This window comes from Oncorhynchus keta, chromosome 22 (assembly GCF_023373465.1).
Source record: "Oncorhynchus keta strain PuntledgeMale-10-30-2019 chromosome 22, Oket_V2, whole genome shotgun sequence".
NCBI classification, from domain to species: domain Eukaryota; kingdom Metazoa; phylum Chordata; class Actinopteri; order Salmoniformes; family Salmonidae; genus Oncorhynchus; species Oncorhynchus keta.
In genome coordinates, this window is record NC_068442.1 from 3295173 (window position 1) to 3320882 (window position 25710).

General features: G+C 43.4%; 2 protein-coding genes across 3 annotated transcripts in view; one reads left to right on the top strand and one right to left on the bottom strand.

Annotated features, from left to right (window-relative positions):
• Nucleotides 1-23852, top strand: part of LOC118400874 (periphilin-1-like) — a 37234-nt gene extending 13382 nt beyond the window's left edge. The window contains exons 6-11 of the mRNA XM_035797856.2: nucleotides 5996-6088; nucleotides 6420-6628; nucleotides 6941-6979; nucleotides 9885-9958; nucleotides 10935-11078; nucleotides 22449-23852. Of these exons, the coding sequence (XP_035653749.1) occupies nucleotides 5996-6088; nucleotides 6420-6628; nucleotides 6941-6979; nucleotides 9885-9958; nucleotides 10935-11078; nucleotides 22449-22640 (751 nt within the window). The 3' untranslated portion in view covers nucleotides 22641-23852. The remainder of the gene's footprint in view (nucleotides 1-5995; nucleotides 6089-6419; nucleotides 6629-6940; nucleotides 6980-9884; nucleotides 9959-10934; nucleotides 11079-22448) is intronic.
• Nucleotides 23426-25710, bottom strand: part of LOC118400873 (prickle-like protein 1) — a 45669-nt gene continuing 43384 nt past the window's right edge. For both annotated transcript variants that reach the window (XM_035797854.2, XM_035797853.2), the window contains exon 8: nucleotides 23426-25554. In XM_035797854.2, the coding sequence (XP_035653747.1) occupies nucleotides 24623-25554 (932 nt within the window). In that variant the 3' untranslated portion in view covers nucleotides 23426-24622. The remainder of the gene's footprint in view (nucleotides 25555-25710) is intronic.

Consider the following 25710-nt stretch of genomic DNA (forward strand, 5'->3'; position numbering starts at 1 on the left):
GGAGACTTGGAGGGGGAGTTGCAATGAGGTTAGTGGAAGAACAGCATCTAGTAAAGATGAGGTCAAGCGTATTGCCTGCCTTGTGAGTAGGGGGAAGGTGAGAGGGTGAGGTCAAAAGAGGAGAGGAGTGGAAAGAAGGAGGCAGAGAGGAATGAGTCAAAGGTAGACGTGGGGAGGTTAAAGTCGCCCAGAACTGTGAGAGGTGAGCCGTCCTCAGGAAAGGAGCTTATCAAGGCATCAAGCTCATTGATGAACTCTCCGAGGGAACCTGGAGGGCGATAAATGATAAGGATGTTAAGCTTGAAAGGGCTGGTAACTGTGACAGCATGGAATTCAAAGGAGGCAATAGACAGATGGGTAAGGGGAGAAAGAGAGAAAGACCACTTGGGAGAGATGAGGATCCCGGTGCCACCACCCCGCTGACCAGAAGCTCTCGGGGTGTGCGAGAACACGTGGGCGGACGAGGAGAGAGCAGTAGGAGTAGCAGTGTTATCTGTGGTGATCCATGTTTCCGTCAGTGCCAAGAAGTCAAGGGACTGGAGGGAGGCATAGGCTGAGATGAACTCTGCCTTGTTGGCCGCAGATTGGCAGTTCCAGAGGCTACCGGAGACCTGGAACTCCACGTGGGTCGTACGCGCTGGGACCACCAGGTTAGGGTGGTCGCGGCCACGCGGTGTGGAGCGTTTGTATGGTCTGTGCAGAGAGGAGAGAACAGGGATAGACAGACACATAGTTGACAGGCTACAGAAAAGGCTACGCTAATGCAAGGAAATAGGAATGACAAGCGGACTACACGTCTCGAATGTTCAGAAAGTTAGGCTTACGTAGCAAGAATCTTATTGACTAAAATGATTAAAATGATACAGTACTGCTAAAGTAGGCTAGCTGGCAGTAGCTGCGTTGTTGACACTACACTAATCAAGTCGTTCCGTTGAGTGTAATAATTTCTACAGTGCTGCTATTCGGGGCTAGCTGGCTAGCTAGCAGTGTTGTTTACGTTACGTTGAGTTAAAAGAACGACAATAGCTGGCTAGCTAACCTAGGAAATCGCTCTAGACTACACAATTATCTTTGAAACAAAGACGGCTATGTAGCTAGCTATGTAGCTAGCTACGATCAAACAAATCAAACCGTTGTACTGTAATGAAATGAAAATGTGATACTACCTGTGAATGCGACCGGTTGAGTTCTATTCAGTAGACGTTGGCTAGCTAGCAGAGTCTCCTACGTTAAGGACGACAAATAGCTGGCTAGCGAACCTCAGTGAATTAAGATAATCATTCCAAGGCTACACACACTAAACTACACAATTATCTTGGAAACAAAGACAGCTATATAGCTAGCTAACACTGAACTAATCAAGTCGTACAGTTGAGTGAATAGCACTACAGTGATGCTAATCTGTGTGCGTTAGCTAGCGTTGCTAGCTCCTGGGCGAATAGCAGTGAAGGCTACGTTAGGGCGACGAAATACGAAATACGATAATTATGCAATTATCTCTGATACAAGGACGGCTATGTAGCTAGCTAAGAAGAATGGCTAAGATTATGTAGCTAGCTAACAGTAAACTAATCAAGTCGTACAGTTGAGTGAATAGCACTACAGTGATGCTAATCTGTGTGCGTTAGCTAGCGTTAGCTAGCTCCTGGGCGAATAGCAGTGAAGGCTACGTTAGGGCGACGAAATACGATAATTATGCAATTATCTCTGATACAAGGACGGCTATGTAGCTAGCTAAGAAGAATTGCTAAGATTAGACAAATCAACCGTTGTACTATAATGAAATGTAATGAAAAAGTTATACAACCTGCAGAGCGAAGTGCGAATGCGACCGCTCGCTCCAACCGGAACCGAGGCTGCTGCCTTGCTAGCAAACTGTTGCTCTATGAAGGCTTATAAAGGTTGGATAGTATTTTATTCAGATATACGGTTTAAAGGTTGACCAATTAATCGGCATGGCAGATTAATTAGGGCCAATTTCAAGTTTTCATAACAATCGGTATTCTGCCTTTTTGGACGCCTATTACATTGCATTACACAAGGAGGCTGTGTGGCAGGCTGACTACCTGTTAAGCGAGTGCAGCATCAAAAGGACCTTGTGGCTGCAAGGAGCCACTGTAAGTTGCTAGCTAGCATTAAACTTACCTTGATAAAAAACATCAACCGTTTGCAGTTAACTATTTTGTTCTGCGTTGCATGTAATTCATTTATCATCGAATCACAGCCTACTTCATCTTCGCCAAACAGGTGATTTAACAAAAGCTCATTTGCTAAAAAAGCACAATTGTTGCACAAATGTACCTAACCATGAACATCAATGCCTTTCTTAAAATCAGTACACAAGTATATTATTTTACACCTGCATATGTAGTTAAAATAAATTAATGTTAGCAGGCAATAATAAGTAAGGAAATTGTCACTTCTCTTGCGTTGAGTGCAAGCAGAGTCAGGGTATATGCAGCAGTTTGGGCCGCCTGGCTCGTTGCGAACTGTGAAGCCCATTTTTTCCTAACAAAGACCGCAATTCATTTACCAGAATTTTACATAATTATTAAGGTTGTGCAATGTAACAGCAATATTTAGACTTAGGGATGCCACCCGGTCGATAAAACACTGAACGGTTCCGTATTTCACTGAAAATAAACGTTTTGTTTTCGGAATGATCGTTTCCGGATTTGACGATATTAATGACCAAGGGCTCGTATTTCTGTGCGTTCCAAATACTAATTGAGTGTATGTAAACTTTTGACCCACTGGGAATCTGTGATGAAAGAAATAACAGCTGAATTTTTACTTGGATTAAATGTCAGAAATTGTGAAACTGGGTTTAAATGTATTTCGCTATGGTGTGTGTAAACTCCCGATTTCAACTGTGTGTGTGTATATATTTAAAATTGGCCGATTTTAAATCATTATCGGCTTTTTTTGGTCCTCCAATTATCTGTATCGTGTTGAAAAATCATAATTGGTCCACCTCTAATACAGTGCATTTGGAAAGTATTCAGACCCCTTGGCCTTTTCAAATTTTGTTACGTTACAGCCTAATATAATTTTTTGCAAATGTATTAAAAAACAAAAATTTTACTTTAGTACTTTTTTGAAGCACCTTTGGCAGCAATTACAGCCTTGAGTCTTCTTGGGTATGATGATACAAGCTTGGCACACCTGTATTTGTGGAGGCCTCCAACATAATCCAGGTAGAATCAGGAATTCCCCAGGGCAGCTGTCTCTAGGCCACTTGAAAAAAGTAAATCTTTACTAACGACATGCCACTGGCTTTGAGTAAATTATACATGTCAGCTACTACAGCAACTGAAATGACTGCAACACATAACAAAGAGCTGTAGTTAATTTCAGAATTGGTGACAAGGAATAAGTCAGTCCTAAATATTTCAAACTCTTTGGGACAAATCATTCAATAAACCCTAAACCCCAACTAAATATGTTAATCAATAATGTGGAAATCGAACAAGTTGAGGTGACTAAACTACTTGGAGTAACCCTGGATTGTAAACTGTCATCAAATCAAATTTATTTATATAGCCCTTCGTACATCAGCTGATATCTCAAAGTGCTGTACAGAAACCCAGCCTAAAACTCCAAACAGCAAGTAATGCAGATGTAGAAGCACGGTGGCTAGGAAAAACTCCCTAGAAAGGCCAAAACCTAGGAAGAAACCTAGAGAGGAACCAGGCTATGTGGGGTGGCCAGTCCTCTTCTGGCTGTGCCGGGTGGAGATTATAACAGTACATGGCCAAGATGTTCAAATGTTCATAAATGACCAGCATGGTCTAATAATAATAAGGCAGAACAGTGGAAACTGGAGCAGCAGCACGGTCAGGTGGACTGGGGACAGCAAGGAGTCATCATGTCAGGTAGTCCTGGGGCATGGTCCTAGGGCTCAGGTCCTAGGAAAGAAAGAGAGAAGGAGAGAATTAGAGAACGCACACTTAGATTAACACAGGACACCGAATGGGACAGGAGAAGTACTCCAGATATAACAAACTGACCCTAGCCCCCGGACACATAAACTACTGCAGCATAAATACTGGAGGCTGAGACAGGAGGGGTCAGGAGACACTGTGGCCCCATCCGAGGACACCCCCAGACGGGGCCAAACAGGAAGGATATAACCCCACCCACTTTGCCAAAGCACAGCGCCCACACCACTAGAGGGATATCTTCAACCACCAACTTACCATCCTGAGACAAGGCAGAGTATAGCCCACAAAGGTCTCCGCCATGGTCATAACATATTGATACAACAGTAGCTAAGAGGGGGAGAAGTCTGTCCATAATAATGTGCTGCTCTATCTTCTGAACAGCACTATCAACAAGGCAGGACCTACAGGCTCTAGTTTTGTCACACCTGTAATACTGTTCAGTCGTGTGGTTATGTGCCACAAAGAGGGACTTAAGAAAATTGCAATTGGCTCAGAACAGGGCAGCACGGCTGGCCCTTGGATGTACAAAGAGAGCTAATATTAATAATATGTATGTCAATCTCTCCTGGCTCAGGAGGAGATATTGACTTCATCACTACTTGTATTTGTGAGAGGTATTGACATGTTGAAAGCACCGAGCTGCCTGTTTAAATGACTAGCACACAGATTAGACACCCACAAGACATGCCACCAGAGGTCTCTTCACAGTCCCGAAGTCCAGAACAGATTATGGGAGACGCACAGTACTACATAGAGCCATGACTACATGGAACTGTATTCCACTTCAGGTAACTCATGCAAGCAGTAGAATGAGATTATTTTTTATGGATAATTATGGAACAGCGGGGACTGTGAAGAAACACAGACACATGCATACACACACATGATAACATACACACTATACACTCACGTACACATGGATTTTGTGTTGTAAATATGTGGTAGTGGAGTGTGGGCCTGAAGGCGCACACTTAGTGTGTTGTGAATTCTGTTATGAATGTATTGTAATGTTTTTGAAATTGTTTAACTACCTTCATTAAGCCAAACCCCAGGAAGAGTAGCTGCTGCTTTGGCAACAGCTAATGGGGAACCATAATAAATACAAATAACCTGTCATAACACTGTCATGATCAGTATATTTACGGCTGATAATGACACGTACATAAGTGTCAACCCACATTTATTCAAATTAAGTTTTTCCCTGCCAATAAGTTTTGTTTCATTTTGAAAGTTTGTTTCTTAAGTCTGTTGTTGTTGTAATGAATTATTTTGTCATGTTTTTTTTTCATCATATTTTAATTAACTTGCAGAAAATATACTTTGTTACACTGTCCTGAAGCATTATGACGATTCTGTCAGTCGGACTGTGGAAAATACACTATGACACTGTCAGGAAGCATTATGACCATCCTATGTCACTTTACTTGGACTAAGAAGATACACTTTGACACTGTCATGAAGCATTATGACAGATTTCATCAAATATGCCAGATATGCCTATCACATACATGTCCTTATGTCAGTCATCAATCAAGAGGGTGTCTTGTCCTGTACCTGAAATCTGCTCCTGGGTTCAACACAGTTATCAGCAACAGAGCATTGGATTCGGTGCATGTCTGACCTAACCCAATGCACTATTACAATGATGATTTAATATGGTCCATTTAAGAAAACATTATTTAACGAACATACTGTTGACAAGTAGGCTATCGTGTAATGAAATACCTGGTGTGTTTTTGTGTGTTTTGACACTCTTATGTAGGTGTCTTTTTAACCAGCCATAAAATAGTGCGACCAATGTCACAACCGGTCTAAATGTGTTATCAAATTGTATTGGTCACATACATGTGTTTAGCAGATTATTGCGGATGTAGCAGTGGAATGACACTGCACTTCAGTTGTATACCGTTTTTCAAGATAAAAGGCACTACTTGTTTTGTTGTAAGTCCAGCAATGACAGGTTATGTCAGCTGTTGACATATTATGACATGGTTATGACGCAGCGTGTCATGTAAAGTGTTCCCAAAGTCTATTTTATTCTGAAATTTTAGGAATAGCAGCAGAGTGGGCTCCCATCCCAGCAGCAGAGTTCAAGTGATAGCTCCTCTCTCGAGGACCATGTCTCCAGCATACCCCAACCTGAGGTAGGCCGTCATGTACTTTGGCCGAGGGTAGGCCCATTCTTTCTAGTGTACTTAGTTAATAGACCAAAGTGCCAAGCACCAATGGGACTGACATGGTGACTTCAGTTACTGTTACTGATACTGTTTTTCAAGATCCAAGGCACTACTTATTTTGTTCTAAGTCCAGCAACTTCATTATTTCACATCAAGTGGTTTTCTTCTTTCCCTCTACACTTAGAGGTAATTAGAATCCAGGCTCTCATCGTGTAGAGCCGTGGCTTTAGTTCTGTCATTGAGTGGACCTGAATGGATGGGCCCTTGAATCCCCTTCTCTCGCTCTCTGTTTTCTCAGGGAGAACCCTGAGGGTATCAGGCGGAGAGTCCTGGGCCCCTACCCTGCAAGCCCTGCCGGGGACTCCTACACTAGATTACGGGACCGCTCTCCTATCAGAAGGGATACTCCACCAATAACAGGCTCCGTTCTCATGCGCTCCGGGTCCAACACCAGCAGAAGGAGCTACTCCCCAGACAGGGACCAGACGGGTTTCCCATACCATCAGAGTAATTTTGCAACCCAAATGACACCATATTCCCTATGTAGTGCACTTATTTTGACCAGGTCTCATAGGGAAGAATCATACGTTTCCTTTGGTTTCTCTACTGAGGCATTTAGTTCAGCTGTCAATGATTTAATAATATCACATTTAATCGATCACTTTAGAGTCTGGCTCTGATCCAGTTTCCATTCTAGCATATCACTTGGAATGATGCAATGTAAAGGACATGCATCCACTAGTGTGGATACTGTAACCTTGGTGTTTGTATCTGCTGTCAGTCATTTTGGTGACCTTTTTCTCTCTCGCCACTCTCCAGGGTATAAAGAAGAGCCTCACAGCCAGAGCAGAGAGCCTGGTAAGTCTACACTTCATATCCCTAAAAGAAAATTGGCACGTTTTGAAGTGATGCTTAAACTGATATGTAGAGGCCCGGCCGCTCTCTGAGAGGAGCATCTGTTTTCAGTGGAGGTGTGTATTAAATGGAGGTGCTGGAACATTTTTAATTACACACACACACACGCTCACGCACACGCACACACACGCAGGTTCTATAATGCTGGGAAAAGAATAGCCTTGTTTTATTGAGGTGATTTGGCTTTTGATTCAAGGTCTAACCTTTGCTTGGCTTGCGCATTGAGCCAGCAGATGTCTCCAAGATCAAACCAGCACTCACTCCCAGTCCCATTACCTTCCCCTTTGAGTGGCGCATGCATACCATTATGTTGTAGCCTAACTTTCTTTATGAGCTTCAAAATGATTCAGTCAGGTCTTGCCAGGTCTCCCTTGTCATAGAGGTATTCTGACCTCAATGGTCAACCTGGGTAAGTAAAAAGAAAACTATGACCTTTTCTCCGTGTGGATTTACCAGGAATCTGCGTAGGTTAAGTTAGGCCTACCTTCAATTGAAGTGAGGAGATTTTGAGATTAAAAATATTAGGATAGTAGGAGAATAAAGGAAAGTAACAGGGAGTGTCCTTAAATATCCCTATGTCTAATGCAGCCATTTCACATGTTGTTTTTTGACTTAAGAAGTCCTCTCTCATAATCACTGGAGAGGGGTTTTAAAGCACGTATTTTCCTCCGTTATGCTACGGTGTAAAGAGAGCACAGAGGAAGCCTTCAGTTTAGCCTGAAGAACAGGTAGAAAACCGTTGTCCCTCCACCCCTGTCACCCCTGTCTAACACTAATTTGGCTAGGTCAACACATCAAAGTGCACAGAAAGAAACTGTTTGGGAGGGACGATAAGGAATGCACACCACACAGGGTCTAGTTGTAGGCCTAGTTTTACTGTAGAGAATCCTGTACAATGTCTCTGAGTGAGCATTTGGAGTACAATGGCTTAGAGAAAGCCTGCTGCCTATAGGTTTATGGTTCAGGTTTTTAGTTCCCAAATAGTATTTTTTGAAGTACCTCTTGAAGAAGACTATTTATTCTACACTATATATACGAAAGTATGTGGGAAAATGAGTGGATTCAGCTATTTCAACCACACCCGTTGCTGGCAGGTGTATCATAGGATGCCATCTTTCCAACAAGTCAGTTTGTCAAATTTATGCCCTGCTAGCGCTGCCCTGGTCAAATGTAAGTGCTGTTATTGTGAAGTGGAAAACGTCTAGGAGCAACAACGGATCAGCCATGAAGTGGTAGGCCACACAAGCTCACAGAACGAGACCGCCAAGTGCTGGAGCATGTAAAAATCAACACACTACCAAGTTTCAAGCTGCCTCTGGAAGCGACTTCAGCACAAGACCCAGCATCACTAATGCTCTTGTGACTGAATGGAAGGATGTCCTCACAGCAGTGTTCCAACATCTAGTGGAAAGGGAAAGCCTTTCAAGAAGAGTGGAGGGTGTTATAGCAGCAAAGTGGGGACCAACTCCTTATTAATGCCCTTGATTTTGGAATGAGATGTTTTGAAGAGCATGTGTCCACAATGTTTTGGTGAAGTATAGCCTAGCTTTCATGATTAGTAGTGGAGGGGGATGAACTGAATATGTTTACAATATTATTTTGGTCAAATATTATATTGATACTTTGACTCAAGTATCGATTTGTAAAATAAGAAGTGGGTTTGTATGCTGAACCTGTGCAACGCCTAGTATGATAACACACACAAACAATTAGCCAATTGAAGTTGGCAGAAATACCCTTCTCTAGCACATTGACTGTTGGTAGAGATTAGTCTTCTTATCCGCAGGGTTCTGTTTCTGACTTATATTCATTCATTACCCGTTAGTGAGGTTTGATGTTTAATCTGCTTAGATTCCTTTGCTGCTGTTTAACTAATGCCATTACGTGTCTCTTTGATGGAACACACACAATCTTCTGGATGCTCCTCTTCTGGATTTGCAATTCACGAGCATCTGTCAGTAATCATTTAAGTTAAAACAGCAGCCTAGTTTCTTCTCCACAGATTCAAGTGTGTCTGGCGAGTGAGTGTCTTTCCAAGTTAACCAGGTTTTCCTCAAAATGCAAAGGCCTGGTCTGTCATAGACAGAGAGTTCTCTGTCTGTGTTACTCTGTTCTTTTAATATGGCAAATATCCATTTTATTATAAATTCAGCCTACAGACATTTTTGCCTAAGTAAACATCTCTCATTCAAAGAATCATCTGTTAATAGTATCATAGGAAATCCAGCACTCAATCAATTTGGAATTTTGCTTCATTTTGAACGAACAAACTACTTTTTCATGGTTTACTTCGAAGTTTTTTCATAACTTCCTGGAAGAAGTGTGTTTTTAATTTCACCTTGGCTCAGTCTCATCGCCATGGGAATAAAAACAAACATTTCCACCCAGCCATATTTGTTTTTTTTTATAGACCTATTGGAGCCAGCGGAGCACAATATTTCAATTTAGTCACAGCTGAACTTGTCGACCTCTTATTGTGCAAGCTATTCCAACAAGATCGTAAAATTAACAGCGATTTGTCTGGGCTCTGCTTGTCGTCAGTCCCACAGCATCTTGTCCTATCCATTGTTCACTGTACGAGTGCAATGAGTGATTGCACAGTGGATGACAATATAGAATAAGTGGTGGTAGCTCCCCAGTGTGTTTTTAATACTGAGATGATTTAAATGGAATTGTACTGCGCATGGTGGCCCTGGTTTTATTTTGAGTGTCCTCCTTTTTCTTAAATGTTTCCTTTTTTGTTTTACAACGCTTCTTAGTTTACTGTGTATGCATGAGTTGCGAGTGTTTCTCTTTCTCCTTCTGTCCTCCGTCTCTTTCTTCATTCCTCTTCTCCTTCAATCCACAGATAAGCCCAGGTTGCTAGGCCACACAAAGACTGCCTCCATAGACTGTTCTCCACACAGCGCTGTCTCAATCAAGGTACGGCTGCGTAACTATGTCAGACATGGCTCGCTGCTCCTGATTCAGTTCAGTCTCTCAGTTGATACGATCATTTATTCACTAGGCCTATATCAAAACAATAGGCTACCTGTCATAGTAGTAGCATACCCTTTACTAGCGTTGTACTAGTCCTAAAAGTTAGAAAAGACCCGCACAACTGTTTTACATCACTTGGTTGGATTATGGAATTCCATGAGACTCGATACATAGTCGAAATCCGATTTGTTACCATACAGACTCTTTTTCTTTTGTCATCGTTTCAACATTGTCTGACCATCACATTTTACCTACCTTCCTATGGATACACAGTTTATCAACACAATTCATGGCCCTGTCATGGTGTGTGGAATCTGTTGCAAATCCTCGTTCGTGTCATTCATTCTAGAACCCACATCGCAGAGGAACAGTTGATGTACCTTAAGTGGCCTGTCTCTTTCTTGTGGTCTGATGAGATCACGATAGATGAAGACTGTGTTCACCATGCGTGATCTCATTTCCTTGCCATGGATGAAAGCTTTCTGGATTTCGGTAAACTAAAAGTAATGGGCGTTTCAAAAGGTTGTTTGTTTTCAATGCTAACGCGGTCACAAAAGGCCTCCTCTTGTTCAAATTGACATTCAGAGATGTTATGTTTTGTGTCTCGTTTCCCTTTTAACACTAAATGATGCAGTATGATGCGCTGACGTCGGTGGGCGTGGGCCTTCATCTTCAGCTGTCGACGGTCTTTGATCAAAGATGTTGAAGGAGAAACATTCTAGATCGTTGTTGAGATGCTGCAATGCATATTAAAGCGTTTGATGTGCTGAAAGAAAATGACAGCAACAACAACCTCGTTGACTCTAATCAGTGTTGCCCTCACACGCTTTGAATTTGAAACCTGAATCAGTTAAGCCATTTGAACTGCTGTGTCCTGCCTGGCGCGCTAACCCATTAGCTGTAACCTTTACCCTCCCAGGAGGAACTTGACCCCACCCCAGCCCTGCTAGCAGAGCCTGAGGACACAGTGCCGGCCAAGGATGAGACCGACCAGACACAGAAGGCCAACTTCAAGACACGGCGCTCTCAAGCCATCGCAGCTAAAGCCCTTGAAATTGAGAAGGTAATAGAGGTCCCACTATCCAACAACACTCAACTGCTAGCTAGTCATTCTCTGCTGGCTGTGTGGTAGAGTCCTACATCGGATTGGATACCAACGGTTCCCAGCGGTTGACCCGCAAAAGAATCACCTGGTTTGGAAGGATTTTTGTGTCATTGTGGATAAGGACAACAAGCCGGTAGATGGCTATACAGCCAGCAAAAAGTTCAAGCAGGTATTTGTTTACGATAGGTAAATTCAGTTTAATATCAGTTAATTGTTAGGTTAAGTCAGGCTTTTGTGCATTTAGACCATATGCAGGCCATATGTCTAGAAACGGTATGCTGGTAAAGGTAGCCTTTTATCCAAATGTAGACATGCAGACAAATTTAATTCATGCAGGAAGGGGAATAATAGCCTACTACTCTGGAATCATAAAAACAATTAATGAAATTTGTTATTTGGCGGGTCACTGATCGGCTCTCAGAACAATTCTATGCAGATGGGTCAGGTTGCGTAGAAAAATCTGTCCTGATTTAGGGATGCTAACTGTTAATCGGTTAGCTGCTGAAAATACATTTGACCAGTCATCCTTATCATTCTATAGGATCGTTTGCATACTTTTGTGGAATTCAATTTGCGCGTTTGTATTTTCGTTACTGGCCATGCATCTAATTTATCACACACACACAAACACACAGCATACAGAGCCTAGTTTGAGGAGTGGAATAGCCTACAAACTGTCAGACAGTGTGAGAGTAGCTCCTCAGTCTGTTGGCTACTGGAGTGAAACCTGCTTTTGCATGCCCAGTCATTGCGCAACAAATAACAATTCTGAATGCAATCGCGTGTTAACTTTGGTGGCCACGATTTTAAAAGGAGCTATTTTTGTTTCTCAATCTCAACTCGTAATTAAAGCTCGCCTCCCATTCGGGTGTGTAGGCTATAGCCTGCCTAGCATTGACTACCAGCACGTCACCCACCACTTTGCAATGTGTGCTTGAGGCAGTGGAATTGTTTGAAACGATTTACTTTACCTCAAATAATGAGGCATGTCTTACTTTGCTTCAAAGTAGCCTTGCGAAAAATCCATCTGTAGAAACATGGAGGCAATTATTTTATAAAGACTTCCTTGTGCCATTTAACCATCATTTCTCTCCTGTTCTATTGATTTTCATATCAACTTAATTTTTGTTGTCCAGAAGCCAAAGCTACAACCCTCAAACGTATTAGCAACCCATCATTGCAACAACCAATCGATTTCCCCTCTTTCTACATTTCTAACAGAGATTATTTATCTCTGTCACAACTGTTCGCATTAGGTTAAGAGCGGTGTTTCCCGCAAATTGCGTTTTGGAAAATGTTTTATTAGCTGCTTCATCACAGAGGTTGCATGTTCAACAATGGACTATAGCCTTTTGAACTGTTATACGATAAGGCTTGCTATTGTTGCATGTTCCCAGTAAGCTCTTAATGAAAAATGTCCTGTCCGTGTATGCATGCATAGTATCAGCGAGGAAGAGGCAAAGCGAGATGTTTTTCTTTCGCCAAAATCTGTCCAAAATAAGCCCAATACGTTTCTATGGGCTTGTTTTGGGCCTAAGCTTGTCGCCTGCCTTCCAGCCTAGGGCCGCCTTCCCACTGTTAGCGCGGAAACATAAGCATCGCGTCATTATATACAGATCTCAAATAGTACTTTTCTGTTGGTCACGTCATTTTATTGTTTTACATTTTACTGAAAAAAATGTAACCGTTTATTGACCGGAAATTTAGTCGGCAGCCAAATTAGTCGGCAGCAAAATGTACACATTTGCAGCCATTGTCCTGATGTTGGATATCGGGTGGGGCTTGGAATTGGTGGGGCGGGTGTGACTCCAAAGAACTGACCCGTGCAAGAATGCTATCTCTCGTCCAACTCCTAGGCCTGAACCTTCCCTCCATTTGGATGAGTGGCTCTCTGAAGCCCTATTGCCTGGATATGGCGGCTTGGGAAACGTATCATTTTGATTTGAGAGAGCGTGCACAGGGAGGGAGGATGAGTTGGCAGGAAGGACTTAAGCATCTCAGGTTGTGACGGTCTACACAGGGCCTGCTATTTGAGTCTGCCTGCCCGGCCCTTCCCTACACACACACACTGCGCTACACTACCACTTATCTGTTCCCGTTAAACCAGGGCAGGAATTGCCCTGCGGGGTTCTGGGGGGGCCACCCACGGTGTGGGTACTTCTCTTGGCATTACAAACATGCTTACGCACACATAGCACACATGCTTACCCTGCCATTTCCTAACCAGTTCACAGCAGCAGTTGTGGAGAGGCACTGGCTTGTAACATCGATATTGACCTTAGCCAAATGCAGTCTGATCCCCATCCCTGTACAGTGGAGGGCCAAGCCAAACTCACCAGACCAAACGGAAACCACGATGCATGGGGATGGAGCTGGGTTTGCATGGGGATGTGGCTGGGGGTACAGGGCTACGGCTGGAGATGGGGATGGGAATAGAGATTTGGCTAACACCAGGGATGTGGTTGGGGCAGAAAGTCTGGAGCTGGGCATGGGGATAGTGTTTGGGATAGAGCTGGTGCTTTGACTGAGGATGGGGCTGGGAGCTGGCACGAGGTTCATACCTCCATTGAGGCTGATTTAGTGTGATTGCTCCTGTTAATAGCTGTTTATTCAACTCTACGTGGAGGGAGGAGACTGTCCTTTACCACCCTTGAGCCATGAGCACTCACTCCTCTATCCAATACTGATCTTCAGAGGAGGCTGGTTTGAATGAGCACGTTTGCAGTAATGCTGAAGGATGAGGACTAGAAATATACACAACTCTCCATATTATTTGTATACTCAGTGGGGTCAGTCAGGTCGGGAGCTGTTTATCTGGTTCATGTTCTAAAAATACCTTACTGTAGAGCTACCGTACCCATTTAATATGGGGCCGATTATGGGCTAGGAAAGCAAATGAGAAAGCCAAGACATTTATTAATGCTATGTTCCAGTAACTTCCTCTTGAAAGGCTCCTGTGTTACATTAGTGGAATTACTCTTGAAAACGACAATCAAATTAATCAGAAAACAAGCAAGCAGCAACCCTTGAACTTGTAAGCCTGTCTCCCATCTTCTCCGATTTGGTTGATGGTACTACAATGTAAAGCATTAGCCTACATGTTTTTCTCCGATTTTTGTAGGATGGATGTACGACTATTTACATTTTTGGTTAGAAACCTAGATTAAGTATCAGAGAAACTATTTAACGTAATGGGAGTATCGAAAAGTTGCTGGCTGTGATTTTCTGAGGAGTCCCTCCATTCATCATTTCAATCAGTGTAAGCTAAACTTATCCATTTCTTCCCTATTAGTCCATTACATGAAGTCTGCTTCCCAAATGACACCTTATTCCCTTTACAGTGCCCTACTTTTTACCAGAGTAGTACACTACATAAAGGAAATAGTGTGCCATTTGGAACCTAGACTAAGCGGTCCGGTCTGCATCCAGTCCAGGCTGAATGATTAAATGGCTGTTTTAATGATATCCTCTGTCTACCAGGCCCTCCAGTCATTACATCCACTCATTACTCCACTTCCCTTATTAACTCAGGACCCCTGCCTCTCTGCCTACATCAGGGCTCTTTTGAGCAGAGCTCCAGTATAGAATCACAGCTTTGTATGTATAATCTCCTAAAGACGAAACCCCCAACTCTGTATCCGTTACGCTTACACACAAGCAAGCAGACACACACGCACTGTACCCCTCTAATTCAGACCTCCATGTCTGCTCCAAACGCCCCCTCATCCCGTCTTCCCTGTTCTCAGCCATGGCTTTTTAACCCGTCCTGTGTGGCCCTACCTCTCTCTAGTATCAGGTCTGGAGATCTGTCCCAGGCTCCCTCCGCTGGGAGATAGGGAGGGAACCCAGGGGAGAGAAAAAACACACACACAGAGCAGGTTCAGGTCAAACCACCCTTCCTGTTTGATTAAGTAACCAGGGACCGGTTCTGTCTTGAGAGTTCACAGTGCAGTTTGAGGAAACACTACTCCCTAAATACTCTCTATTGTTACAAATCCAGCATGACACTTCCTCACACATGCATTGAAACGCTCACTCCCAAGTGTGTGTGCGTCCTTAAACAGTATTTTTGAAGGTCTAGTGATGTCGAGGGAAATTATTTCGTTTTGAGACCCTTTTTTCACCCATTCCCACTTCTTCCTCAAAGCTTCAAAGCATGTAGAAGTGTGTGTGTGTGTGTGTGTGTGTGTATATATATTTTTGTTTTGTTTTTGTTTTGGTTTTGTTTTGAAAGATGGCAAACATAATCAACTCTAAGTGAATGGTGAGTAGGGCTGTTACGGTGACTGTGTTACCGCCACACCGGCGGTCACGAGTAATGACCGCAGTCAAATTCCATGTGACCATTTAGTCATGGTAATTAGGATCCTCCCAGCTCTGTTTCTGCTGATGGTCATTAGTAGCCTACCAAACCTGCTAACTGCCTGCTACTCAGCATTCTGTTGTTACTCCAATCACTCTGACATCAATGCAAATGTGATGAAAAATCGAATCAAACACTTCATGAGCGCCCATGATTTCATGTTGTGCAACATTTCTATATGCTATGCAATAGCGTAAGAAGTGTTTTGATGGCCTTTATTAAAAAGAGGATCAGCTGTCTATAGGCTAGGCCTACTATATTTATTTCTCAACTTTCCTAATATTAAGCACTTTTCTTTGTTTTACCACAGGACTATAGCCTACCTGGCTGACATGAAAATGCACTATGTAACGCGTCCTCAATTCGCTATTTAAGTGCATAGATGACATGTATTTTGTCCCCCTGCCCCTGTTCCGAGACAGGTGCTTGATAGTGGTCCATTCTAAATCAAAACAAATTTGATATGATTTAGTATATGTAAAGTCAAGATTAAATTAACAATAGTCTGATGGGTGACATTAGCCTATCACTTGTGAATGATGCCCAGCGTGTGCAGTAAGGCAAGAAACAGTGCATGCATTGTTTTGTGCTGCTTTTTCAAATCATAGTTGCACCTCTCATGTAACCTAGCCCATAGGCCACTAAAGTGGCTAAATAACTTCTTGTAATGAAGCACATTAGTACGCTTTACAACCGGTGTAGAGCCTAACTGGCATACATAGGTGGTGTGTGTGAGCCAAGAAGAGAATTTTCAGCATAAAAATGCACCTATATTATAATCACATTTGCGGTCGCTTTTGAGAACAGTGTTTTACCCCTATTTGATTGCATTTTGGAACATTCACACGTATAGCCTACAGATGTGTGCGCATTGCTGCTAAGAATGTTAAGAAATAGCCTAATAGTTTATCAAACCTTTAAGATAAATGTTCTGATCTGTTGCATCAGCCTCATTGCTTTAACATTTTTTTTTATGCGAGTGGCTGTATTAATTAGGTATCTATCGCATCCTATAACTCTCAGAAGTTGTTTTGAATATGTATTTCTCGCATAGAATAGGTCAAGTTTTGTACTATGTGGGATAGTAGATTGACAGGCTAGTGCTTCTGCTGTTCGTTAGGACTACTCATGTTAGCTAACAAAGTAAATGTGGATAGGTCTTCTAAAATCTTAAATATTCACCTCGGAATTTGATAAGGACGCGTGCATTTGCGTCCCCGACGTGTCAGTCTTCACTTGTAGCCTACTTCGGTGCTGAGATGCCTGTGAGAAGGACCCAATCAAGTGACTGCATTGGAGGCTAATAAGAATTGCGATACCTGAGAGAGCCATGTGAGGGAAAGGGGCTTCGGAGCACGGCAATTAGCACCCGGGAGAAGGGAATTATAATTATTTTCAGCCCAATGGCCACTAGCCGATTTATTTTATTTCTTTAGGGTACATTACCGCCACAGAAGGAGGTTGCCGCCGTAAAATTTCAAGTCCTGATGAGACTATTATCAAGTGCTAGTCAAATTGTGAATGAGAGACTGATGAAGTGTGTGCAGCCTGCACAAGAAACAAAGCAGAGCTCATGCCTTTCATGTGACTTTTTTTTTTTCAAATCCTCATGAGTAGCATCATGCAGCCTTAGAATGTATTAATAATCATAACATATAGTCTAATGTTTGTATAGAGTGACATCATTGATATATACAGAGGAAAGAGTCGGCCCGGGAATTGAGCCCTGTGGCACCCCCACGAGACTGCCAGAGGTCCGGACAACAGTCCCTCCGATTTGGCACACTGAACTCTGTCTGAGAAGTAGTTGGTCAACCAGGCGAGGCAGTCATTTGAGAAGCCAAGGCTATTGAGTCTGCCGATAAGAAAGCGGGGATTGACAGAGTCGAAAGCCTTTGCCAGGTCGATGAAGACTGCTGCACAGTACTGTCTTTTATCGATGGAAAGTTGCTGAAGGGGGTGCTGAGCTGTTGGCCGGGGTAGGGGTTGCCAGGTGGAAAGCATGGCCAGCTGTAGAAAAATGCTTATTTAAATTATTGATTATTGTAGATTTATCGGTGGTGACAGTGTTTCCTAGCCTCAGTTCAGTGGGCAGATGGGAGGAGGTGCTTCTATTCTCCATGGACCTTACAGTGTCCCAAAACTTTTTGGAATTAGTGCTACGGGATGCAAATTTCTGTTAGGGAAGCTACGGCTAGCTTTTTCAAACTGACTGACTGAGTATATTGGTTCCTGACTTCCCTGAAAAGTTGCATATCGTGGGGGCTATTCGATGCTAATGCAGAACGCCACCGGATGTTTTTGTGCTGGTCAAGGGCAGTCAAGTCTGGGGTGAACCAAGGGCTATATCTGTACTTAGTTCTACATTTTCTGAACGGGCCATGCTTATTTAAGATGGTGAGGGAAGCACTTTTAAAGAGCAACCTGGCATCCTCTACTGACGAGATGAGGTCTATATCCTTCCAGGATATACGGACCAGATCGATTAGAAAGGCCTACTCGCAGAACTGTTTTAAGGAGTGTTTGACAGTGATGAGGGGTGGTCGTTTGACCGCGGACCCATTGCGCACACAGGCAATGAGGCAGTGATCGCTGAAATCCTGGTTGAAGACAGCAATGGTGTATTTTGAGGGCCAGTTGGTCAGGATGATATCTATGATGTTTCCCATGGTTATGGATTTAAGTTTGTACCTGGTAGGTTCCTTGATCATCTGCGCGAGATTGAGGGCATCTAGCTTAGATTGTAGGACGGCTGGGGTGTTAAGCATGTCCCAGTTTAGGTCACCTAACAGTACGATCTCTGAAGGTAGATGGGGGGCAATCAATTCACATATGGTGTCCAGGGCACAGCTGGGGGCTGAAGGGGGTCTATATATAACAAGCGGCAATGGTCAGAGACTTGTTTCTGGAAAGGTGGGTTTTTAAAAGTAGAAGCTCTATTTGTTTGGGCACAGACCTGGATAGTATGACAGAACTCTGCAGGCTATCTCTGAGTAGATTGCAACTCCACCCCCTTTGGCAGTGCTATTTTGTCGGGAAATGTTATAGTCAGGGATGGACATGTCAGGATTTTTGGTGGCCTCTTCCTAAGCCAGGATTTAGACATGGCTATGACATCAGGATTGGCGGAGTGTGCTTAAGCAGTGAATAAAACAAACTTAGGGTGGAGGCTTCTAATGTTAACATGCATAATGTTAACAATGTTAACGCCATGAGTCGTTAATCATGAAACATACACCCCTGCATTTCTTGTTCTCATATAGTTCTTTATTCCTGTCTGCGCAATGTACTGAGAACCCAGCTGGCTGTATGGACGGTGACAGTATATTCAGAGAGGGCCATGATTCTGTGAAACAGAGTATGTTAGTCCCTGATGTCTCTGGAAGGAGATCCCCGCCCTGAGCTTGTATAGTTTATTGTCCAGAGACTGAACATTAGCGAGTAATATACTCTGACGCAGTGGATGGTGTGCACGCCTCCTCAGTCAGACTACTAGTCGCCTCCGAATACCTCTTCCCTGCGAGCAGCGTTTGGGATAAGTTCAATTGGGGCGTACGAACAAAGGATACAATTCGAGAAAGTCTTATTCCTGGTCGTAATGCTGCTGAGTTACCACCGCTCTGATATCCAAAAGTTATTTCCGGCTGTATGTAATAACACAACTTTCTTGGTTAATAATGTAAGAAATAACATACAACAAAAAAAAGAAAATACTAAAAAGTTGCTTAGGAGCTAGAAGCAGAGCTGTCATGTCTGTTGGCAGTTATTTGCTTGACAATCACCGCCCTAATGTTGAGTGGTGGGTACTATGAGTCGTGACCCTGCGCTGCATGCCTTTGTCTTGTTAATGTTACTGGTTTCTTCATGCACCTTTAAACATGGCACCAATTTTCTGTCTTCACAGTTATGCTTATTCCCGCTGAGTTAAACGAGGAAAGCTTTCAATATTAGGAAGGTGTTCCCAATGTTTTGTAAACTGTGCGTATTCCATGTTTTGGTAGAAACGATTTATCCCTCTTTAACTTGCAGGAGAAAGTTGTTTGAAGAGGAACTTGACCCGGGGCTTCCTTGGCCACACAGTGTGTTCCTGGTCTCTCACGTCTCTGTGGTTGGTGCCTGTCCAACACTGTCATTATGTGGCCCAGTGGCTACGGTTGACACGATGGGATACAGACATTAAAGCATCGGTCTCTCAGGCCAACATGTGCCTCATTTTGTCCATTTTTTGTTGTTGGTACTTTGTGCGCAGGTTTTACTCGACAATCGTGTCGAATTTTCTCTCTAGAATTTAACCCGGTTCTAGATCCTTGTCTACATCAGCAAACACCTCTGCAGGTCATAGCAGTTCGACGAGCAGTCTACAGGGAGGAGAATGTGGGTTAGAGATGCGGGAATGAGCAGATAGCTGTGTCTGTGTTAACTACCTCAACATGCTGCAGCTAGTTGAGCTGAGCTGGGGGTATTTTCAGGGTGGAGGAGAGACTCAGACAAGAGAGAGAGCGAGAAGTCTACTGGAGACCTTGAGACGTTTGGAGTCATTGATTCTCTTTTCATTTAGTTAATTGGCAGGTAGAGCAGAGGAGACCCCTCATTTAGTCTCTCTGGAGAGTATGGTGGAGTGTATGTCGGCAGCCTAACCGTCTTCATCTAGTTTGCCCCACTTTGCGATTTCCCCCACCCTACCCTAAAGAATCCCTCAGGTGGTAGTTGTGACAGTTCATGAACAGGAATCTTCGGTAGCATATGGCTCAAGATGCGCTTAAACCACAATGTAGGCCAAATGGTCAGTTAACGAGCAGTATGACTTATTTCTGTGCTTTTGTAGTTACTCTACCTGGAATGTGCTTGTTGTAATGCGTTCTATTGTGTAGAATGATGTTATACAACAGAGTGTTTTTTCCCTTGCATCTAGCTTGGTTTATTGTCATATACTTATTGTTTCACGGTTCCCCTGACCTTTGAAAGTACTGTAGTTCTGTATGGCTTTGCTTGGCCCACCCAGCAGGAAGTCTCTCTGTGTCAGAGTTTGTCCTTCTGAGAACCTTGTGGTTGTTTGCGAGTGACCATGGGGCAGTTCATGTTTCATCCAGGATGCAGTATGACAGGCTCTGTCCTGTGCCGAACCTGTGAGTTACAGCATCTTAAACATCACATCCTCTGTATCTGTACCGCATTGTCAGTCTCGCCTCCCACACAGACAGAGACACACACTGTTTTGCTCCTAGCTGAAAGTGTCCTCCAACAAGGCCAGTTTTTTTTAATATATATATATTTTTTTATGTATGGTCAAGTCCATTTGTCCTTAGACCACTCAACAACTCCTCTTTAACACACTAATATATTTAGTCTGCGCAGTCAGAAGATAACAAATCTGCTTAGCTGTTCTAAAGTAGGAAAAAAGACTACTAAAGCCCAGATTCCCAAAATGGCTACAGGGTCTTAACATGACACACTTTTACCTCTTAAGGAAGCTTCCTGGGACTTCTTGATTAGAACACTACTATAAAGAAATAGGTCACAGGAATCTCTTGCTGTTTCGTGAAATTGATGCGGAGAATGGCACTGTCTGACGACAAAGTAATTGAAGTCTGTTCCTGTGATGAAACAGCTTTTACCACTGGGGGGGGTTTGCCACTGACTAAAAATAGTTTGAGATTGTTGCAGCTCAAAGTATTTTGTAGTCACTATCTCCATAATGTTTAATGAAGCTAGCATACAGTTATTGTGATTATTTTAGAGAGACTAAGTCGCCGAGACTTGAATTCAAGGCACATTACACACACGGTACAAAGAGTTTATTGGTGGTAAAAGGAACAGTAAAGCTCAACTTGGCACCAGCCAGCTCCAGTGAACTTTCATCAAGCGTTTTCGCTATGGTGAGGATGGTGGAAACTTGGCAGGATTAGATTAGCTGAACCCTTGAGTGCCCTGTGCCATCTTTGGAAGAGCACTCCATAGTACACTTCAGAGGTTTGTTAGAATCCACTGAACCCTACAGCTGAACCCAGACTGCTCCCTGCTCACCGTGCCCTCCCTTTGTTAGGGCACTTTATAGGGCACTTCAGAGAAAGATTGGCAGTACTCGTTCAACCCTGGAGCTGAACCCTTGTCCCAGGCTGCTCCCTTTCTAAGGGTACTTCATAAGGCACTTTGGTGTGAAAGCCAGGGCCAGACCTACTGAGTGCTGACCTCCAGGAAGGATCAAATTATTAGTGTGTGTGTGTGTGTGTGTGTGTGTGTGTGTGTATATATATATATATACACACACACATACATAGTGGGTCTGTTCACGTCAACCCCCAGGTGTTAAAGTCCTAGTGCCCAATGGGTGAGCACCTGGCTGGGACCCCAGCCCTGCTTTAATAGAGGTTAACAGCCCTTTTTCTAGTGTGGTAGTAAAACCAGAGCTGCCTCCTAGACCTGAGGGCCTGTTTTGTTACCATGTGGTGTGAAAGAACTGAGCAGCTAACGCTAACAGCCTGTTAATATAACACCTTCACTCCCTTCTGTTCCAATGGAATAGTTGGACACACACAGGCTCGCTCGCACACCTGTTTTGTTGAATACACCTACTTGCCAGAAATGTGGGTTCATGAAGTTCACTGTGAAGTGTTGGAGCAAGGACTAAGTCTGAACCCATAACTGTGTTACAGCTATTAAATACACTTTGAAGCAAAGGTGTCACTGCACAACTTCATGTTCCGGCTTCCCCTGCTTCTAATAGTGCACGTGTTGATTTGTTTTATTCATTGTTCGATGTGTTTATCATTTAGTATTGATTGATGTCTGTCTTTGTACTTCGTATTGTCGATTCTGTGGTGGCGATCAGTCAATTTCCTTTCTTGATATTAATGGAGTTATTTTACTAATACTAACTACTACTATGTTTCAGAACAGTGTTCACTTTATGGTTTGTACACATTTCTAATGTAATGACTTGTTGCCGTGTGTGTGTGTGTCTATAGCTATACAAGCAGGACTGCGAGACGTTTGGAACGGTTGTCAAGATGCTGGTGGTCAAGGAGCCCAGTCTGGAGAAGCTGCTCCAGAACCCTCTGAAGGACAACCTGATTGAGATCAGGGAGCTTTGCCTTGACGACCTCCGACACTTTATCATAGAGCTGGACCAGGTCATGAAGCCAGAACCGTCAACATGAGGGGGAACCACAAAGCCCTTATTACGTGCAGGTATTGATGGACCAGAGGTGGCGTTTGTGTGGTGGCATAGAAGACTGTGAGAGGAGGCAACCTAGTGTGGCATCCTCTCCACACTGTGATTAAGAAGAAATCATATTCATAGAAAAAAAATGGTACCCCTTTTTTCTCCCCAATTTCGTGATATTCAATTGATAGTTAGTCTTGTCGCCATCGCTGCAACTCCCGTACGGACTTGGGAGAGGCAAAGGTCGAGAGCCATGCATCCTCTGAAACACGACCCTGCCAAGATATTCAAGTACATTTTCAAGAAAAAACACTAACAATTGTTCACTAAAATATTTTATTATTGGAAACATGCTTATTTGAGGTCACTTTATGGTGTTAATATTTGAAAGAATATTTTTGTTTTTTTTCCATGCTGTTTATATAGATTTCAGGTATCGATCCTTTAAACCTCATGTCCAGCAGTAATTTCTTCACTCCTTAGTTAGACACATTGCAGAACTCCACTTCTGGCTTTCTGACCAACTGTTAAACAACCAAATCACACAGATTTTTAAAAAGGTACACTGTGCGTGTGTGCGCACAGAAGGAATGGAAAGAATACGCTTTTTGGAGTTCAGTCATCAACATTTGTGTACCGTAATGAAGAGTTTTGAGTTGTTTCAATACCGTTTAGTTCTCTCCAGAAAACTTGTCCGAAAACCAATGTTTTGCATATTTTATGGTGTTTACTGTCATACAGTACCAGTCAGAAGTTTGGACACACCTACTCATTCAAGGGTTTTTCTTACTATTTTCAACATTGTAGAATAATAGTGAAGACAAACTACGGAATCATGTAGTAACCAAGAAAGTGTTAAAACAGATCAAAATATATTTTCTATTTGAGATTCTTCAAAGTAGCCACCCTTTGCATTGACAGTTTTGCACACTCTTGACATTCTCTCAAACAGCTTTTCCAATCGTCTTGAAGGAGTTCCCTGGGTCATTGTCCTGTTGAAAAACCAAATGATAGTCCCACTAAGCGCAAACCAAACTTTTGACTGGTACTGTATATGTTCAACTTTTATTACCTAACAGAAAAAGTATTTAACAAGCTTTCTGGAGTTTCTGTTCCTCTACACTATATTCATTCTTCATACACATACTCGTTCTGTACAAACCTTTGGGGGACATTGCTCTCCTTTTAAAATAAACAAAAAACCTGACATGTTATGTTTTTTTTATTACAATTATTATCTTAGCCTTTTATATTCCAGTTTTTACATTTATACAGATGACTGTGCTCTGTTTACAATATAATATGACCCATAAATAAAATAGTCAACCCAACCAGGCCCTTTATAGTACATATGCTATCCCCACTTGTCAGGGCTGCAAATGCATACTGGTAAGCCTAAATACAAAAGAAGCACATACATGGAAATAGCGGATGTCATCATACTGTATTCTATAATACCTTTGCTGGCAGAACCTATCATACTTTCATTTTTAAAACCCTGGTTAGCAAAATAGTAGATCCTTTAATAATTGTGGCTCCCGAGTGGTGCCGCGGTCCAAGGCACTGCATCTCCAGTGCTAAAGGCGTCACTACAGACCTTGGTTTGATTCCAGGCTGTATCACAACCGGACGTGATTGGGAGTCCCATAGTGCGGTGCACAATTGGCCCAGCATTGTTAGGGTTTGGCCATCATTGTAAATGAGAATTTGTTCTTAACTGACTTGCCTACTTAAGTAAAGGTTAAAAAAAAATATGTAATCTGTTTAGTCTTTCAATGCCATTCCACTGACAAACATGTCTGTTTTTTGTCATCTATCTCGAGAATACATGTAGTACAACCAGTTGGCAAAATAATTTGGGCATTTGTTGCAAGCAGGCAGGCCATTTCCATATTCCGAACAGTGGCAACGAGAGATCTAGAGGGGGGTTGCAATGCAGACAGAGTATAATTTAAAAGGGTACTCCACAAAAAAGTATTATGAAATGATACAGTTTTTCCCCTTGTGCCCCTTCTTTTTTTTGGACTTAGTCCGCGGGACTCCCCCGTAAGGCGGGGAGGGCAGGCCTGCCACGTGGCTAGGGCTGGGCAGGTTATCATAGTAGTGTCTGTGTGGCTGGGGGATGGGCTGGCCCAGGAAAAAGCCTTCCTCCTCAGACTCTGAGGAGGAAGACGAGCAGGTGGAGCACCAGTCATCCTCGCCCCTGTCCCCACACATCCCCAGGAACCTCTCCATGGCTGGGCCCTGCTGGAGCCCGTAATCTGAGGTGGTGTGGTGGGGATGGGGGTGACCAGGTTGGCCCTGGCCATACCTCTGCTGGTTGGGCAGGAAGGTCTGCTGCTGGGGACCCTTGTGGCTGTGGCTTCTATGGTCCTCTCTGAAGTACATGCGGTTGGCCCTCTCCTTGGGCACCAGGTGGAGAGCGTTGTCGGAGCGGGACTTGCGGCTGCGGCGCCTCCTGTGGTGATGGTGGTGGTTGTGATGGCGGCCGGAGCTTGAACCAAGAAGCTCCGGGTCCTGCTCTTCAAAGTGATAGGCACGCCGCCGCGTCCGCTCGCTCATGGGGGGCTGGCGCACTGGCAGGTCACCATAGTGACTGTTGTCAATGACGTCTGGGGAGAACTTGACCTGTTGGGGTCGGGACTGGGAGCGAGTCCTCCTCAACTCCGGGACATGAGGTGGCTTTGGGGGAGAGGGAAGAGGAGCCGCCTCTTCCTCTGGTACATTCTCCTCCACCTGCTCCAGCTCGGATGTAAGGCTCTTCAGGGAATTGGCACTGCAGTGTAACGTGGAGGAATTGAGAGTTCCCATGTTGCTTGTGTTCTCACAGTTCTCTACCTCAAGCTCCTGGAAGTTTTGTAAGGAGTAGACCAGAGGGCGTTCTTTACTGTCTCCGTTTACTGATGCCGCTGGAAGAAGAAGAAGAAAAGGAGAGAGAATGAGAAAATATGTTTGTACAAGGTGTCTATTCACCACAATGCTGTTTCAAATAGCAATCTGCCATCACAGAACATTGAAAGGTAGTATGCCACACAGATCAAAACCTGGTTAAGCCTAGTCCTGGA